Raw genomic sequence first — 19,246 nt, forward strand, 5'->3', positions numbered from 1 at the left:
AGACAGATACATTGTTAAGTATATCTGAAACTTATGAGGGGGAAAAAAAGGAGGTATTTTCAAAGCAGCATATATTCAAAAGTACATTCATTGTTGGCCTTTAGAAACACACACACACACACACACACACACACACACATGCACCCATGCACAAACACACATGTGTAAGGAAAACTCTTTCTTTATGCTCTTAGGTTTACTAGCTGAGAGGCCTTTGAATTAAACTGACAGAAGATCGATTAATAAGAGTATAAAACAAAGTTTATTTATAAGCACATGGGAGCACACAATTAAACTGGCTCACTCAATAATTACAGATCAAGATCTAGGTTTATATACCTAATTTTCTAGGTGAAATGAAGGGAAAATACACACACCCACTTACACACACACACACACACACACCCCTCTCTTGAGGAGAATTGGTTAGAGAAAGTAAACAGAATCTTCCTCGCTCTTTAAAGCTTTCTGAGAGCTGAGTTGTTTTACAGGTGAGAAAACCAAGCATCAATGGAGTTAAAAGCTTACCCAAGATCAAACAACATCAATGTTTGAGACCTAAAATTCAGACACATACAGTCATATACCTGTGTCTGGTTGAAGAGAAAGCTTCCCTTCTGCCCTATGAAGGTTTGCTGAAATGAACTGACAGTTAACAGGAGAAAAGGAACACAAATTTATTAATGTACAAGTGTGCACAGGAACCATGCAAAATATGGAACCCAAAGAAGGGCCAGGTGACTGAAACTTAAGTCGCATCCTTTCCATGGGGGAGAAGGAGATGAGGAAATACAGGCAATTCTGAGGAGTAGTAAATGGTTTTCAAGGGAACAGAATGAGCAGAAAGAACTGAAAATAGGTGGTAAATGATTCTCTTTGGAAAGCAAATGGAACTGGAAGAACAGAAAATAGCTTGTAACAAAGTGTGACTAGGTGTGTTGACATTCCTCAATATGAGTTTATTCTCTTTGGTTAATAAAATTTCAGAGAGGGTAACAAAGGCAATTAATTTGGATTAGCTTCAGATAGAATTTCAGGAAGTTCTCACTACGTTTGGGAGGAGATACAGTAGAAGGTCTTAAAGTCCTTGGGTCTGAGGCTGCTTCTAAGGCCCTTTTATTTCCTTTAGTTGAAAGTGTTCAGCAAATGAAAGCACCATACTTTGGGGTATTGCTTTCTGAGCCCAAACACTTGTACGTAGGCCTCCTCCACATTTTACATTAACAAATAAAACATCCTGTATGTATATTATATGCCATCTTTGCCCACAATTGTAAAAATCTGAATATTTGATTTGAAAACAATAATTCCCAGGTATAGAAGAGTTTCTTTTAATGGCAACTCCATTTCTGTCATTAAATAAAGGTATCAAAATGACAATGTAAAGGTATTCTATTATATTTGAGTGCAAAGGAATTCACCAAAAATCAGCCTTTAAGAAACTTCCACAATATATTATACCTATTTGAAAGTACTAAATGTTATAATTTCTTTTTAACAAAAGGGCACTGAGAACCCCATATTGCTTATTTTCATACATCATCCATATGGTGCTTATTGTTCTGCTCACTTAGACATGCATTAAACACTCAGTCCAACACCATCATTATCCCATAATTGTTGAGAAAGCAAACATAGCCTTTGTTAAATGACACTTTTGTATTATGTAGTAAACAACGGTTTTGGGTTTCTGTAAAGAATGCTTCTTTCTACCAAGTGGAACGACAGCACATAGCAATAAATCTGCTCTGTTAAATCTATGAAAGTCTATGATTTTTTTTCCTATTGCTCAGCAATTAAGTTTATGTAAATATGTAACTAAACATGTCAAAGCAAATTTTATTTTGTTGTTTCTGTACAGCACATGGTTTCTTCCAGTATAATCAAATTGTCAAATATTTTAATCACATATCACCATAGCAGCATATGCATTTGACAAAAAATAAGTAATCACCATTATTGTTATAGCTAAGTTTTCAAAAGCAAAAATACTGCCTAATAAAGGAAAGGAGTCATTAGGATACGACACGCAGCTTTCTAATGACATTTCATTATCATACACTGAATCTCAGATGAGTCTAATTTTATTATCCCCTTCTTTCTGTACCTCTGTACCTCTATACTCTTTTTTAATGTGTTTGTGTGTTTCTCACATTGAGAAACTTTTTTTTTTTTTATGTCTGCATCTTCCAGTAGGCCTTAAGAAGTGTGCCTTTAATGACAGGCAAGTCAAAATGCCTACATTGAACAAATGCTTGTTCAATGAATGAATGAAGGAATAGGAACCTTGTGAACTTGAGGAGCACTAAATAAGTTCATTTAACATAACTATCAAGTTCCTTCGGTTACTCAAATAGAGTGTTACTGTGTAAACAAACTAGATTTAACTGTGCATGTCAGTCACTCTCTCTGCACCTTCACTTTAGATGCTGTCATACCAATCTTTCCATCTTTCCAGAATGAATCTTTATTTTTCTCCCGTCATTATTTCTCTCTCACTCTCCCAACATTCTTGGTCTCTCTCATGCCAGATGATTAACTCCTTGATCTTTGGGAGTATGTCCCCAGCAGTAATAAAATGTGTGAAATTTTCCAGATATTATCTTCTATTTTTAATATGCTGAGAAAAGACACTCAAATGTATTTGATGTTTTTGGGCTCAAAATAAAGATATTTAATTTTTATTCAATTCATTAAATGTATGGTGCCCTTGTAATGATCCTGTTAACCATCTGCATTCCTTGAGTTTGTGTTCTACTTCACCCCTTTAAGATACATTTTCTATCAAAAAAAATTTTTAAGGTAACTTTTCTCTACTTCTTTTATTTCAAGAAGTATTTCAGGAATTTCTGAAGAAACAAATTAATCAGTGAAAATAAAATAAGTAGAATAAAATTGATATTTGATATCATATAGATTCAGCCACACTCTTACACTCATATATAAAGACTAGCAGGTTATTAAAATATGTATTGCAGATTATTGTCTGTTAATTGGAGAAAGTAGTGTACAAAAAGAGAAGATTTTGCACAGGATACTTGCCTTTCAAAATATGGGCAATAAGGGAAAATGGGTAGAAAAGATATGAAAAAATAGCTAAAGACAACAGATAAAAAAGAAGAAAATGTACTTCAAAAAAGAATGTATGTTGATATTTGTCTTATGAAGTATGAGAGAAAATATAACTGTTTATAATTATTAATTGTAATAAATTCTTCTAAAGAGCCAAAGATTATCAGGGTGAACCAAGACACAAAATCTAGTATATTTTATTGCTTACACAATTTTTCTAAATTAAAGTACAAAATATTAGGATAAAATAATTAATTAATTTGCAAGAATCCACTTTCTCCCGGTATTTTTATGGCTCTCTACTTCTTTCAGTGTGACCCTATCACTGAAGACTTCCCTGAACATTCTTTTTTAAGAGAGAAACTTCAAATATCTCCATGCACTGTCTCCTCTGTTTTTCCTCACAGCCCTGTCACCATCAGTACGGATTCTTTATTGTTTTTTCTCTCATCAGCCCCCTCCACCACCACCACAGAATGACACTCTTACTATGTAGTCCTCCTTGTTATTCCTCAAGCTACATGGCCATCCTCTGCACAGGGCCTTTGCACTGATGTTCCCCTGGACTGGAACACTTTCCTTCCATAGACCTGAATCACTGATTCTTTTCTCCTTCAAATATTTGCTCAGTTATCAACTTTTAATTGAGGTCTCTGTTGACCATATTCTCTCTCATTGATTTCACATGCCCCTGGCAGTGAACCCTGATATCCTGTGCTGTTTTCCACTTTATTTATTATTTTAGTAGTACATTTAACCTTGCAACATGAGTGTATGACTAGTTTTTGTATTTTTCTGCTTTCCTCTGCTGAGAATTTATAATCCATAAAAACCGTAACTGATAAGGCCTGGCTTGCATATCAACATTTGAATATTTCTTTCCCAGAATCTATGAGGAGCCTATATCAGTTGATTACAAGTAATGCACAAACTTCAATAAATTTACAAAGCTTAACTAAAAGGAGCCATATATTCTGATCATGATGTAATACAATTTAAAACTGATATGTAAAAGATCAAAAACAAAATAACTTTTAACTCAAAATTATAAAAATAATATGAAAATCATAATCTTGTTATTTTTCATCAAATAAGAAGTTGAAAAAACCTTCAGACTATCTATATAATGTACCAGAATAGGAATAATACAGATTAATACATATAAGTGAAAAGTAAAGTGACATTCAGATGAATAATGCAAACAATTAAATTCCAGTATTATTTAACAGGTAGCAAAAATAAATGTCAAGCAGTTAGTACTAGGTGCTAAGAATGTAGTGAAAGAACAATAGTGAAAGAACAATAAACTCAACCTAATATTGTAGGGGAAAGAACATGATGGAACTAAAATAACAATTAATGAATCAGAAATTTTAAAAAATTGAAAACCATTTATCCAAAAAAGCAAAAAGAGTTGCTATTTAGTGAGCCAAAGATGAAATAAAAAATAAAGTAATAGTATGAATAATTCAGGAGAGAGAGAGAAAAAGAGAGAGATCAAGAAAGAGGAGATATAAGAAGCATAGTTTAAAATATAATGGATTAGGTAATTAAACTATATTATAATTTAAACTGAATGAGATTTAATTATTTGATCAGACTTTGGCTTCTGACATGACACAGTAAATGTTAAAATAATTGACTTCTCATTATACACAACTCTAAACCTGAATAAAATGGGTTTCAATATGAGGAAAACATTAAGCAAGAAAACCTTAATAATAGTAATTTTGCAGTCACCATGCATATTGAGGTGGCATTACTATAGAAAGTCACCACTAGCCTCTCATTTGACTTAAATCCTGAGGCTCCCTATTGTTAAATAGTTTGATGCTGGCTTCTGATTCTCCAAATTAGCTTGTCTCAGCATCACTACATTTTCAATGAATAGAATTGTCCTTCCCAAAGTTCATCAAAAATACAGTACATGCAAGAGTAGCTTCTTTATCCACACCAAAAAAGTACCTCCTAAAATTCTGGGGAATGAACACACTTTCCTGCAAGAGTCACTTTTAAATCTACATGAAAATTGGTTTCATTATCATGACATGTGCAAGATTCACAAAAATAATTTACTCTGATTATCACTGTGTGCCTTTTCAGATGCTTACTTTGCTTCCTTATCTTGGACAAATAATCCTCAAAAATATTTCATCTTTCTTTTAATATTTTAATTTATTTTCATTCATATTAAAATATTTAAACTCATTTTATACAGAAGTGAGTTTTGAGTCATTAAGTTAATTATAAAATGTTTACTAGTCTCAAGACTGATTTTGTCATTCTGTTATAATTTTTTGTTTATGAAATAAAAAGGTGTATGCTAAGAAAACAAAATACTATGTACAAATATTGTTTGTAGATAAATTAGGTAACATTGCCAAATTAGAAAGGAGAGCTCGCACCATTCCTTGTGATCCTTCAAAAGGTCTGTGTATCAGCTGGTGAACACTTCATTCACATTGTCAGTTAAGGGAACTAGCTAATACATAATATTTGGAATTCTGGGGTTTATTTTTCTCAGATTTGCTAAAATTTTAAGCAGCATTATGAGATTGCTCTCTGGAGTCAACATATCTTGTAAACTATGCAAATTCATGGAAATTAAACAATATGCTCCTGAAAGACCAATGGATCAAATAAGAAATAAAGCAGGAAATCAAAAAATGTCTTGAAAAAAATGAAAGTACAAGCACAATGTACCAAAACACCTAGGAATAAATTTAACCAAGGAGGTAAAAGATCTCTACAGTGAGAACTACAAAACCCTGTTGAAAGAAATTAAAGAAGGCATGAAAAGGTGGAAAGATATTCCATGCTCTTAGAGTGGAAGAACTAACATTGTGAAAATATCCATACTACCCAGAATAATCTACAGAGTCAATGCAATACCAATCAAATACCAATGACATTCTTTGCAGAAATGGAAAAACAAAAAAAATTCTAACATTCATATGAACCAAATAAAGAACTCAAATAGCCCAAGAAATCCTGAACAAAAATGAAAATAAAAATGAAGCCAGAGTCATAACACTATGAGATTTCAAATTATACCACAAAGCTATAGTAACCAAAACAGCATGGTACTGGCATAAAAATAGACATTTGGATTAGTGAAATAAAATAGAGAACCCAGAATAAGCCCACAGATTTACAGCCAATTGATTTTTGACAAAGGCTACAAAAACATACAATGGGGAAAACACTGCCTTTCAGTAAGCAGTGTTGGGAAAATTAGCTATACATATGCCCAAGAATGAAACTAGATCTGCACCTCTCACCATACACCAATATCAACTCAAAATGGATAAAAGACCTGAAACTATAAAACTGCTTTGGGAAAATATAGGAGAAACACTTCAGGAAGTAGGACTGGGCACAGACTTTATGAACGGGAGCCCAAAAGCACAAGCAACAAAGTAAAAAATAAATAAAGGGGATTATATCAAACTAAAAAGATTCTTCATAGCAAAGGAAACAATCAAGAGTGAAACTACAACCTACAGAGTGGGGAGAAAATATTTGCAAGCTATACATCTGACAAGGGATTAATATGCAGAATGTACAAGGAACTCTACCAACAATACAGTAAAAATTAATAAGTAAATAAAAATAACTCAATTAAAAAATGGGTAAAGGGAACTGAATAGACATTTTTCTAAGGAAAACATAGAAATGGCCAACAGGCACTTAAAAGAATGCTCAGCATCATAAATTATCAGGAACATGCAAATTAAAACCACTTTGAGTATCACCTCACCCCAGTTAGGCCGGCTATAATAAAAAAAGATGGAGAATAACAAATGCTGGAAAGGATGTGGGGAGAAGGGAAAGTTCCTATACTGTTGGTGGGAATGTAAACTGGTACAACCATTAGGAAAAACAGTGTGGAGGTTTCTCAAACAATGACAGATTGATCTACCACACAACCCATCAATCCCACTTCTAGGTATAAACCCAAGGAATAGAAATCACCATGCCAGAGGAATACTTGCATTCCCATGTTCATCACAGCTCTATTTACAATATCCAAGAGTTGAATCCAACCTAAATGTCCATAGATAGAAAAATAGACAAGAACAATGTGGTATATATACACTGTATAATACTACTCTGCCACAAAAAAAGAATGAAATTCAGCCTTTCATAACAACTGGATGAGCTTGGAGAAACATGTTGAGTGAAGTAAGCTGGGCACAGAAGGGAAATACAGTGTGTCTTCACTCATAAGTTGGAGCTACAAGAGAAAGAAGGAAGGAAAGACCACAGTGGTGCATTGGACTTGCAGAGAAAGAGAGAGAGAGAGCATCCCTAGGGTTGTGGGGTGGGGTAGTGGAGGAGAGGAAGGGGAAGGAGGTCAGGGATTATTTGGGTGAGGGACAAGGGTAATAATCACAATTTGTGGTAATGGACATGCTGATAGTATGGATCTGGCCATCATGTCTTGGGCACAAGTGGTGACAGTCAGCTTTGTACCACATGGATATGCATAAACAATCAAAAATTATTAAAAAGCAGGAATGCAAACCCAGCTCTTCTTTGCCTGCCAAACATAAATGTGTCCAGGACTCCACATAGAGCATTCAGGCACCAGGCAAGAGGTCTTCCCAGGTTCCCATCCAGAATTTCCAGCATTTCCCAAAGATACTGAGACTCAGAATCTGGGATCTGGGAAACATCCAGACTCTCCTGCCTCTTCCCTAGTAAAAATAGACTTGGACTCAAACAGGCAACTCAAGTGACGACAGGACAGCCCAGATGCTGAGCATTAAGATCCTGTCTCTACAAAACAGACCTCTCCAGAGTACCATCAAAGCCTGAACTATCCTTCGACCTCCATTGTCCAGATATGTTCCAGAACAGCCCCTCAGAATTGTCTGGACAAGATGTGACAATGGGTGGTAGGGGTCCAGGTTCAGAATGGCTTCCCCATTCCTCCCTCCTGAGAAGTCTATTCCCACTGGTCAGAGCCCTCACATCTTTAAGGGCTAAGCCCATGTCCCTTATGTATCCCCTAAGAGGACCTTTTCTTCTGGTCCCCTCCTCCTCTGAAGAAAAGGCTCAGTAATGAGACTCAGCCTCCATTCTCACATGACTTAGCTGACCAATGATCTACTGCCCTAAGAAGGGAAAAGATGCAGGGAACAGCCTGTGTCTGTTGAATCAGTGTTTTTCCAACTGTGGTAAATGCCTTTCTTTCTTTCTTTTTTTTTTTTTAACTGCTTTTGGTTATTTAATCAACAAACATAAAAACAGCTACAAAGGTAAAATTAGGCAGTTTTAAATTTTGGATTTAGAACCAGTAACATAATGCAATAGAAATAAGCAATAGGAAAATGGTACTTTTTAATTTGGGGGAAAATTTGGAAAATATTGAAAAGTATTAAAAGAAATGGAAGCACTGTAATATTATTGATAATTGTAGTTTCAAATGTATATATTACATATATTAAAAAATCTGCCATTTATACATACTGTTTGGCAGATTTTTGTTTCCACTTACAAGTTTAACATTTGATAGTCTCTTTCCATTGAAATCTGTGAGATTAGGATATACATGGCATATAGTTAAAATCAAGACTCTGATCTTGCTTCAGACCTGAAATGTTGTAAATTCACCAAGGAAATAATCTGGATGCAGTGGTATATCTTTTGTGTGAACATACTAAACATTTGAAAAACCTGCCTTTCTGTGATGTGTCAACAATCTTCAGTAAACTGCATTTCAGTTGAAATTTTGTGTATTTTATTTTATTATTTTTATTTTTTTAATTTTGTTTGATTTGTCAGTATACAATGTACTTGATTATTGTGGCCCATCACCGAAACCTCCCTCCCTCCTGCCTCTCCCCCCTCCCTCCCAACAATGTCCTTTCTGTTCACTTGTCATATCAACTTCAAGGAATTGTGATTGTTGTGTCTTCTCCCCCCCCCCAGGCTATTTGTGTATTTATTTATTTATTTTTAGCTCCCACAAACAAGTGAGAACATGTGATATTTCTCTTCCTGTGCCTGACTCATTGCACTTAATGTAATTCTCTCTAGGTCCATCCATGCTGTTGTAAATGGCAGTATTTCATTCTTTTTTATAGCAGAGTAGTATTCCATTGCATAGATATACCACATTTTCCATATCCACTCATCTGATGATGGATTTTAAGGAATAATTCAATTTATTTAATAATTGCAAGCCTTTTCAGTTTACACATTTATTCTGATGCAATCATGTCTAAGAAATTGTACATTTCATTTAATTATCAGATGTATTAGCAATCAGTGGTCAATATATTTTATTTCCCATTTAACAACAATGGGGACCATAGCTATATATCTTCTTTTATTCCTGATATTAGTAATGTGTGCCTTATCTCTTTTCAGCGATGGCCATAGGAATTATAAAATGCATGTTTACTGTAACATACTATAAATAAAATAATATACAACATAACTTTTAATGTAAGACTCTAAGAGTAGTATAGATCTAATTCTTCTTTCTCATCTTTGTGTGATTTTTCATAAATTTACTATCCATGTATTGTTTAAACTGACAATGCATTAGCATAGCTTTGCTTGAGTCATTCGTTTTTTGAATTAATCAATATTCAAAATCCCAATATTTGTTTTATTTGCTTATATTTTAACAGCTTTTGTTGTTATTTCTTTATGTAGTCTGAAGTTTCCTTCTGTTATTACACTTCTTCAACCTAAAAAAGTATTAAAGCTAAAGCCTGCTGGTACAAATTATTTCAGTCTCTGTGCATGTGCATGTTTGGAAGTGTGTGTATATGTTTGTCCACATAATTATCTTCCTGAAAAAGTTTTTATTTTGTTTATGTATTGAAAATGCATTTCAAATATTTCAGTATGGATTAAATTCTGGATCGAAAGTTTTTATCTTTCTCTACTTTAAATATACCTTTCTTATTTCTTATGGTGTTTACTATAATTCTTATGTTTTTTCTTTCATATAAAATAGGTACCTTCTTCTGAATTTCTTAATAATTTTCTATTTGTAATTTGATTTTCATTAGTGATACTGGAGTTTTAGGTGTGTTGTGTTTGTTGGTTGGTTTGCTTTTTGTATTTATCTGGGATTGATAATATTATGTATTAACAGATTTGACTGTGAGGTGCCGAGATACTTGTAAAAAATTATTCTGAGTGTTTCTGTCTGGCTGTCTTAGATAAGATTAACATTTAAATCTGTGAAAGTGGAGTGAAGCAAATCATTGTCCCTTCTGGATGAGCCTTATTCAATCAGGTGGAAACCATAATGTCACTAAAAGATCCACCTTCCATAAGGAAGAGAGAATTTGCCAAAATACTGCCTCAGACATTGTCAGCATTATTGGCTTTTTCTGTCTTTAGACTCAAACTGGAACAATAACAATTTTGGGTCACCAGCATACCACCTCAACCTGTAAATTTTGAACTTTCTAACCTCAATAATCAAATGAGCCACTTCCTTATAATCTCTCCTCTCTTCTAAAAAAGGCACACATAGATATGTATATACACACATACATACACACACAAGGGGTCTTCAAAAAAGATGATGGAAAACATGTAGTATGAAAAAAAAAACTTTGCATAGATTGCAAAAGTTTTTTTGCACCAAAACAAACTCATACTAACTCATCACAACATGTCTGAACAGAACCAATCTTGAGGCACTAAGAAGGATAAGACATCAATTTGAAAAAAGCCCCTGTAAAAGCATCATGAATTCTGCTAAAAATGAAGCAAGAACATCAAATTTATGATGATGCTATCTATGGTGGAAGAATGGTGAAAGCACTGATGCTTTACAAAAAGTTCAGGGAAATAATGCCCCAAAGGAATTACTAGTTTACTCAACATATCATAACCCAAAAATTAAAATTTAAGGTTCTGCATGTTCATACAGCTTGTATTTTGAAAGATAAAATCTTGTCTACAATATAGTCAGTGTTTTGTTTCTCAAAGTTTTTTTCTTTTCTTTCTTTCTTTTTTTAAGACAAATTTTGAGTATAGATTTTGCCTGCAAACGTTTGCCTGTTCCAATAGAGACGGATGGGTTATCTTTGCATAATTGATCAGAAAAGATTAGAAACTGATGTTTAAAAATTATAGATTTAGATCTCAAATTCACACTTCAAATTTAACTCTTAAAGGAAACATTGTTTTGGTTATTATATTCTGATGGAATCCTTCTGGTGAATTCATGAAAAAAATATGCTTGCACAAAAGAGAATGTATCTCATTGAAAGAGAAGTCAATTTCTACTCCTAATCACTCTTCAAATAAATAAATATTGCAACAAACCTAAATAAAACAGAATGAGTAAAGTAGAAGCAGATGTGAGTAGAGATGAAGTAAGAATGCTTCCATTCTGGGGGCTTACTCTTTATGTAAAAATTTTGTGGAATGATGAAAATACTAAGTCATTTTGTATAGATATATATATATATATACTATTAGCTAAAACCAAGACAGTTTTCATTTCTAGTTTCCGATCACAGAGACATGAACTGATGGCAGCATTTTTTTTAATGTTTACTCAGTTCTAAATATATACTTTAATTACTAACCAATTTCTCTCAAAATTTTTTTCATTGCCTGTTTTACATCTTTGTTCCTCAAACCGTAGATGACAGGATTCAGCATGGGGATCACAATGGTGTAAAATATTGACACTATCATGTCATGGTCTGAAGCATAGCTGGAACTTGGTCTCATGTAACTGAAGAGGATTGTCCCATGATAAATTGTCACTCCGGTTAGGTGGGAGCCACATGTAGAGAACACTTTTTGCCTACCTTTAGAAGAACGCATTTTCAGAATAGCCAAAAGAATAAAACAATAGGAGATAATGATGATCAGTATAGTGATTATTTCGATAAAGCCCACAAAGTACAAGAGGAGAAGCTGGTTTGTGTGAGTGTCAGAGCAAGAAATAACAAGAAGAGGTGGAATATCACAAAAGACATGCTTAATTTCATAGGATCTACAGAAGGACAGGCTGAATGTGGACACTGTGTGTACAGTAGCAGGTAAAATGCCACCGACAGAGGAAGCAACCATGAGTGGCACATAGACTCTGGGCGAAATGCTCACTGAATACAGAAGTGGGTTGTAGATGGCTACGTAGCGATCATAAGCCATTGCAGCCAAGAGAAAGCATTCCGTTGTTCCAAAAGTAGCGAGGAGAAGCATCTGTGCTGCACATCCAGAAATTGAAATGGACTTATTCTCTGCCAGGAAATTGACCAACATTTTTGGGGTGACAACTGTAGAACAGCAGGCATCCAAGACTGACAAAACACTCAGAAAATAGTACATGGGGTTGTGGAGCCTGGAATCCTTAATGACCAATAAAACAAGTCCTAAATTTCCTACTAGAGTAAAACAATAGATTGCAAGAAATAGTAAAAATAGGAAGACTTGCAACTTAAAATCACCTGTGAAGCCCGTCAGTATAAACATGGTGACTTCGGTTACGTTCTTCAACTTCATACTGTACATATTCACTTCTGATGACAATCCTTCCATTTCAGTTACCTGGATCGTTTATAAAAGCAGTAGCCTTTGAAAATAGAGGCCAAACAACTATATTCTCAGGTTTGTTTCTTCGAAGTGCAACATCATTTCCTGCGTAGTAACAGAATAGGCATTGATGAAGAAGTTGGACACATGCGTATACATTTTGCTTTATAAGTAAAGGGAACAAATGATTTCACTCATTTATAGCTGAATTTGTCATGTATTAAACAATAGTCTGCCAACATGGTTTTTGTTCTCATTCATTTTCAGTTACATTTTCTACCACTTGTTCTCATGTTACATTATCTAAAATTCACAAGGATAAATAAATATAGAAATATATAAATACTTAAATAGAAAATGGTTATGGTGGAAAGTGCACACATGAGTAGTATTCCTAAATTTGCTACATTATGCATGAAATACATTTATTTAGTGTTCACAATCACTGAAGTGAGAGCAACCACTCTTACATCATAAGATTGGGTTGAATAAAAATGCGAAAAATTTTGTCAAAATTATTTAATTTTAAAATGCATATGTGCCAAATTTTCCTTATCCAGTTTTCTCTCAATGGACTTTAAGTTTGGTTCTGTATCTTGGTTATTGTAAATAGACCTGTGATGAATGTAAGAGTGTAAGTACCCCTTCACCTTGAGGATTTTCACTTCTTTGGGTATGTGCCAGAAGTGGGATTGCTAGATCATATAGTAATTATATCAGTAGTTGTGTGGTATATATAAACAACGGAATACTTATCAGACATAAAAAAGAATTAAATTCTATAAGCAGCAACATGGATGAGCTTGGAGAAAATTGTGTTAAGTGAAAGAAGCCAGGCAGAGAAAGAGAAACACTGGATGCCCTCATTTGAAAGAAAAGAAAGAAAGAAAGAAAGAAAGAAAGAAAGAAAGAAAGAAAGAAAGAAAGAAAGAAAGAAAGAAAGAAAGAAAGAAAGAAAGAAAGAAAGAAAGAAAGAAAGAAAGAAAGAAAGAAAGAAAGAAAGAAAGAAAGAAAGAAAGAAAGAAGGAAAGAAAGAAGGAAAGAAAGAAGGAAAGAAAGAAGGAAAGAAAGAAGGAAAGAAAGAAGGAAAGATTACAATAATACATTGAAATTTCAGAAGGTGAGAACAGGCCTATGGTTACTAGGGGTGGGAAAGGGAGAAGGGGAGGGGTTTAGAGAGAAATTAGATAAGGGACACAAAGAATAATTATAATTTGTAATGATGAACATGTTAATAATATTGATTCGATCATCATACATTATACACAAATACTGATAGTCAACTCTTTACCCCATAAATATGTATAGCCAATTACATTTCAATTAAAAAATAAATTTAAATTATTTTTTTTCAGTTGACTAGAAAATGAGATAAACTATTCTTACATTTTAAATTTTCATGTGGAGTTTTAAGACCCTCCACTGGATGCCTGAACCATAGATAGTACTGAACCCTGTACAATCGGTGGGTGTCCATGTCTTCCACAAGCAAATTTAATGCCTTTTACATCTTAACTAAGCACTTACCAGACAATGTGACCACACCTTTTGCAGTTTGAGGGGCAACAGCAAAACTAGCACAGATTTTTTTTTTTCTTTATCACAATTTCACAAACAGAAGGTTCCCTCTTATGGTAGGTCTTAGCAACAAAAGCATGATTGTTTTTTTTCCTTCTTAAGTCAAGAACTTTCACTTTTCACTTAAAGGAAACACGTTAAGACTTCTCTTTGACATATCAGAATTGCCAGCATCACTACTCTTCCACTTTGTGGGCATTATTAGGTAAAATAATGGTTACCTGAACACAAGCACTGTGATACCATGACACTCAATCTGAAAAACTAGGCAGCTACTAAGTGACTAAAGGAATGTAGTGTATATGACATGGATACACTGGACTAAAAGATGATTCAAGTCCCAGGCAAGATGGAGTGGGGAGGCAAAGGATTTCGTCACACTACTTGAATGGCAAACAATTTAAAACTTATGAATTGTTTACATGTGGAAGTTTCCATCTGATATTTTTGCAACACAGTTGAACATCTGTAACTAAAACCACAGAAAGTAAACCTATGAATAAGGGGAACTACTGTATAGAAGCTATTGCTAAAAGAATAAAATCACTATATTTACCACAAAGCAAATTTTATTTCTGGAATTTACCCCCGACATCCTCAAAACATTTCTCAGTCAGTGGAATATGAATAAGATAAGTGCATGGGCAAAAAATGAAAAAAAAAGGTAAAGAGACTGAAAGCCATGGCTATTCAAACACAATTAAATACTGGATCTGCTATAGGTAGGGGGGAAGTTTCATGATAGTGAACTTTGTTTTTCTTTCAGCATTTTATAGACCAATTGAGTTTCAAATGAATGGAGACTCTGATGTACATAGGCTCATGGTGAATTCAGTCACTTACAAATGATTTATATTCAGGATGTGAAACATAATACTGTTTGGTCATATGGAGACACCCATATGCCAAAAAGATAATAAACAGGTAAGATTAGAAGAAGACAAATGACAAATGTCTATATTATGACAGAAATACCATCACAGATTAATTTGAAAGACTTTTCTAATTTATAGAATAAACAGCTTCATAAATATGGAGCCACAAAAGCAACAAAAAAATTTGCTCCTTTAATTATTAAAAATGGTATAGTAAAAAAAACCAATCAAATTTAATTCTGATTTCTTTTTTAATACAACCTACACATTTTTTATAAGAGTACACATATTTAGGAGTAATTTATTTTGACTAGTTATATTAATAAAGTAGCTTATAGAGCAACCAATAAAGAGTCAAAATATATATGTACTGCTTGGATATCACAAAAAATGCATTTATGTTTTTTTAAAAAAAATCCTATTCTCTCTCTTTCTCCCGCAGCCTTCTGTCCTTTCCTCCCGCCCTCCCTTCCTCTCTCTCTCTTCCTCTCTCTCTCTCTCTCTCATCTCTCTCACAAGAATCAGTGAAATATATACAAAAATATTTACTGTAGAGTCAGAACAAACAGAAATTAGACAAATAAGGAAAGGGTTGCAGTTAAAAGAAAAAAATGTGAAAACAAATTTTGAAGAATATGCTAACAGGTAGTCTACTAAAGGAATCCATTACACAATATATTTTGACTTACACACACAGGGCAAATTTCAGATATGTTGCAATTCTAACCTTTACTTTCCTGATGTGTCTGAGACAAGACAATTGTGAAAGAAAAATGAATTATATTTGGAATCTAAAACCCTGTATTGAATATTTAGAACCTAGTGACAGAGTGATTTTGGAAGTTATTTACCTTCCAAAACACAAATAAACAAAAATTGGCCAAAATTTTCATAAATAACTTGTTCTACTACATGAAGTTTTAATTATATGTGAATGATGCATACATAGGAAATATGAATTCCAACTTTTATTTATACAACTAAATAGATATTTATAGAGTCCAATGTTTAATATAAGCATTGAACATTTAATGGACAACAAACCAGAAATGTTTTTTCTTAAAAGCTATATATAGGGCCGAGCCCGTGGCGCACTTGGTAGAGTGCTGCGCTGGCAGCGCGGCGACGCTCCCGCCGCAGGTTCGGATCCTATATAGGACTGACCGGTGCACTCACTGGCTGAGTGCCGGTCACGAAAAAACGACAAAAAAAAAAAAAAAAAAAAAAAAAAAGCTATATATAATATGTTATATGAGACTAAATATATATTAAAATAATTTTCTACTGAGATAAAACACAGTGCCATTCAATATGCTGTCATATAAGAAATTTTAAAATGAATCTTTGTCATTGTATTATGCCTGTGGACATGTCAGTGAAGTAAGCTTATGCATTGCTTATCAATAGGAATGTATTCTGAGAACTGCATTGTTACATGATTATGTCATTGTGAGAACATTATACAGTGTACTTACACAAACCTAGATGGTATGGACTACTACACACCTAAGCTGTATGGCACAGCCATTATAATCTTGTGACCACCATCTTTGACCGAAATATCACTATGAGGTTCATGCTTGTAATAGTGTGTGAACTTAAATTCCCCTGATACTCTTGTCAATCTAATTTTCTGGTAACACTTTACATCTCTGATCTTGCCTGTCAGACAAGAAGGTAGATTATGAATGAAGGTATATGTTATTCCAAATCATGCTTCATTAGAGCATTTATCTACTTCACTGTTGAAGCTGAAGGTATGATAGTGAAATAGTATGAGGGTTAGATTCTTCATCCAAGCTGCTCTTCAAAGAGGCATTATTGTTAACTAATATTTAAGGAAATTAAATTGTTTGTGTTTATGTCTAGCTGATTTCTCTTAAAAGATATTGGCTAGAAAGGCAAATGAATAGATCGTTTCTTCTAAAGCAATATAATCTTTCTAGAAAAGAAAATCAATTCAGTTTCTCAAGTCTTATGGTCAAAAAGCATAAAGTATGAGACAACCATGAGAGCAGTATTACAAACACTAATGTAGAAAACTATGATAGCAGCTAACATATATTAAGATAGAAATTTTGTGTTCATTATCATACGTAGTCTACAAAGCAATGTACAAATTATATAATTCAGTACCCTTGTGTAAATTTTAAAAACTGATGCCCAGCTACACCTATACTTTGACTGAGGTCACACAGTTACTGACTAGCAGAGCCTGTACTCTTGCCCAGGTATCCCTAAGGTCATCCTCTGCACTATTTCCACATGACCATAATGAAGACTCATTGTGACATGCCGTAACATGGAAGAGTTATTCCTTAGACATAATACAACATGCATACTTCATACTTTAATACATACAACTTGCATACTACAATTCTGTTAAAATAAATTAGATTTAAACAGAAATGAAATTATAAAATAAATTAAAGTTGCCTGTAAATCAATTAGCTAACTAGTAAAACAAATTTAAAATTTTTGTTATATTCCATCAGAAAAAAAAATATGATCCAAAATTGAAATACATCCAATAGTTGGCTGAAAGTTAATTTACTCTCCATCTAATATTTTCTTAAGTTTTAAATATATCCCTTCAATCTACTGCCCATTGTTTGACTGTTATCTTACATAAAGCAAACAAACAAAGAAACAAAGAAATAAGGCAAATATTTATTTTACAGCTCTATTCATCAAAATATCTAGGGAATCCTTCTCATTTACCCTGCTATGTTCCCTAGAAGGCATATGATTTAATTTGTAATCCAATTTTGAGTTAAGTAAAATTCACTGTCTTCGATTTATGTATTAAGGCATATACTGTAATTTCATATTTAAGGTTACGGCATCTAAAATATTTTATAAGTGATATAAAGTTTTCCTCTTACCTATGAAAATAAACTTCTCAGGCAATTAAGGGATACTATGAGTACTGTGTATTTGGATTCTTATACCAACTTCTCAAGCTCTTTTTAAAGTCCACTGGGATGCTTGGAGAAGAAAAACATTAACTCTTCTGGGACAGAAAGATAAGGATGATTTTTTATAGTATAAAAGTGAATGGGTTCTGAAAGTATGTTATGATAATGATTACATAAATGAGCTTTGGCATTTGGTTAATAAGAAAAGAAATAAGAAAACGATCCTGCAGTAGAAAAGAAATCTAATGACAGAGAACATAGTCCTGACTCTGATGCTGAATAGTTATGTGCCATTGGGAAAACAACTGGCACTCTACGGAACTGAGCTTCATTTTCCCAGGAATGTAAATTGTGAATTCTGTGGAATTCTTACAAACATGTGCATAATAAAATAATTTAGAAGCATAATCTATAATGAAATTTACAGTCTTTAAAAAAGTTTACTTATTTAACTTTAAACTGCTACACTTCTAAGTGGTATGAGAAATAGATTTAAGTGTACTGAACGTTTAGTAGAGGAATAAGATATAAGTACATGAGTAGGAAATACTGACAGGAGGGAAGGAGCAGTATACATAAAACAATAATATGCTATGTAACAGAACATTAGAATATAGAGCTCTGGCAGAAGAAGATGAAACTTTTAAAGCTATATAGGGTCTTGTCTTTGGGATCCTATATACTAATGTGTAACCTGGTACTTGGCTATATAACACAGAAACTCTTGGAAAAATTGTGGAAAATACATGAATGACCAGTCTCCACACTGAGAGACTGAGTTAGGGCATAGAAAATGTTGGTTATAAAATCTGACTATAAAAAAAGAAAGAAAGATGATATTGGCAGTCAGAGAGCCCAATTGTGGGTCATCTACCAATTAATTAATTGAAATCATAAACTTATCAATAAATAAAATTCAATTTTATCTTTTCAGAAATTGACAAGTTGCCTTTACATTTTATATGAAAAAGCAAAGAAAGTAAGAGTCAAAACAATTTTAAAAAAGAATAAATTTTGAATACTCAATCTAATTTAAAACTTACCTTAAAGATATAATAATCAAAGGTACTAATAGCAAAGAATAGATAGCTCAATCAATGGAACAGATAAAGCATTTAGAAATAGATTCACAGGTATAAGGTTATTTATGACAAAGATACCAACTAAAATCTGTGGAGATAGATAGACTTTTTCAAAAGTGTGCCAGAAAATTTGAACTCGCTCATAAGTGGGAGCTAAGAAAGAAAAACGGAAGGAAAGAAAGACCACAGTGGTGCA

General features: G+C 33.4%; 1 protein-coding gene across 1 annotated transcript; it reads right to left on the bottom strand.

The window, feature by feature from the left end:
- Positions 1 to 11,637: 11,637 nt before the first annotated feature.
- Positions 11,638 to 12,603, bottom strand: LOC134376960 (olfactory receptor 5T3-like). The gene has a single exon (XM_063095560.1). It carries the CDS (start codon positions 12,601 to 12,603, stop codon positions 11,638 to 11,640), a length of 966 nt encoding a protein of 321 aa, XP_062951630.1.
- Between the last annotated feature and the right edge of the window lie 6,643 nt (positions 12,604 to 19,246).

The sequence above is a fragment of the Cynocephalus volans genome, chromosome 4 (assembly GCF_027409185.1).
Source record: "Cynocephalus volans isolate mCynVol1 chromosome 4, mCynVol1.pri, whole genome shotgun sequence".
Classification (NCBI taxonomy): Eukaryota; Metazoa; Chordata; class Mammalia; order Dermoptera; family Cynocephalidae; genus Cynocephalus; species Cynocephalus volans.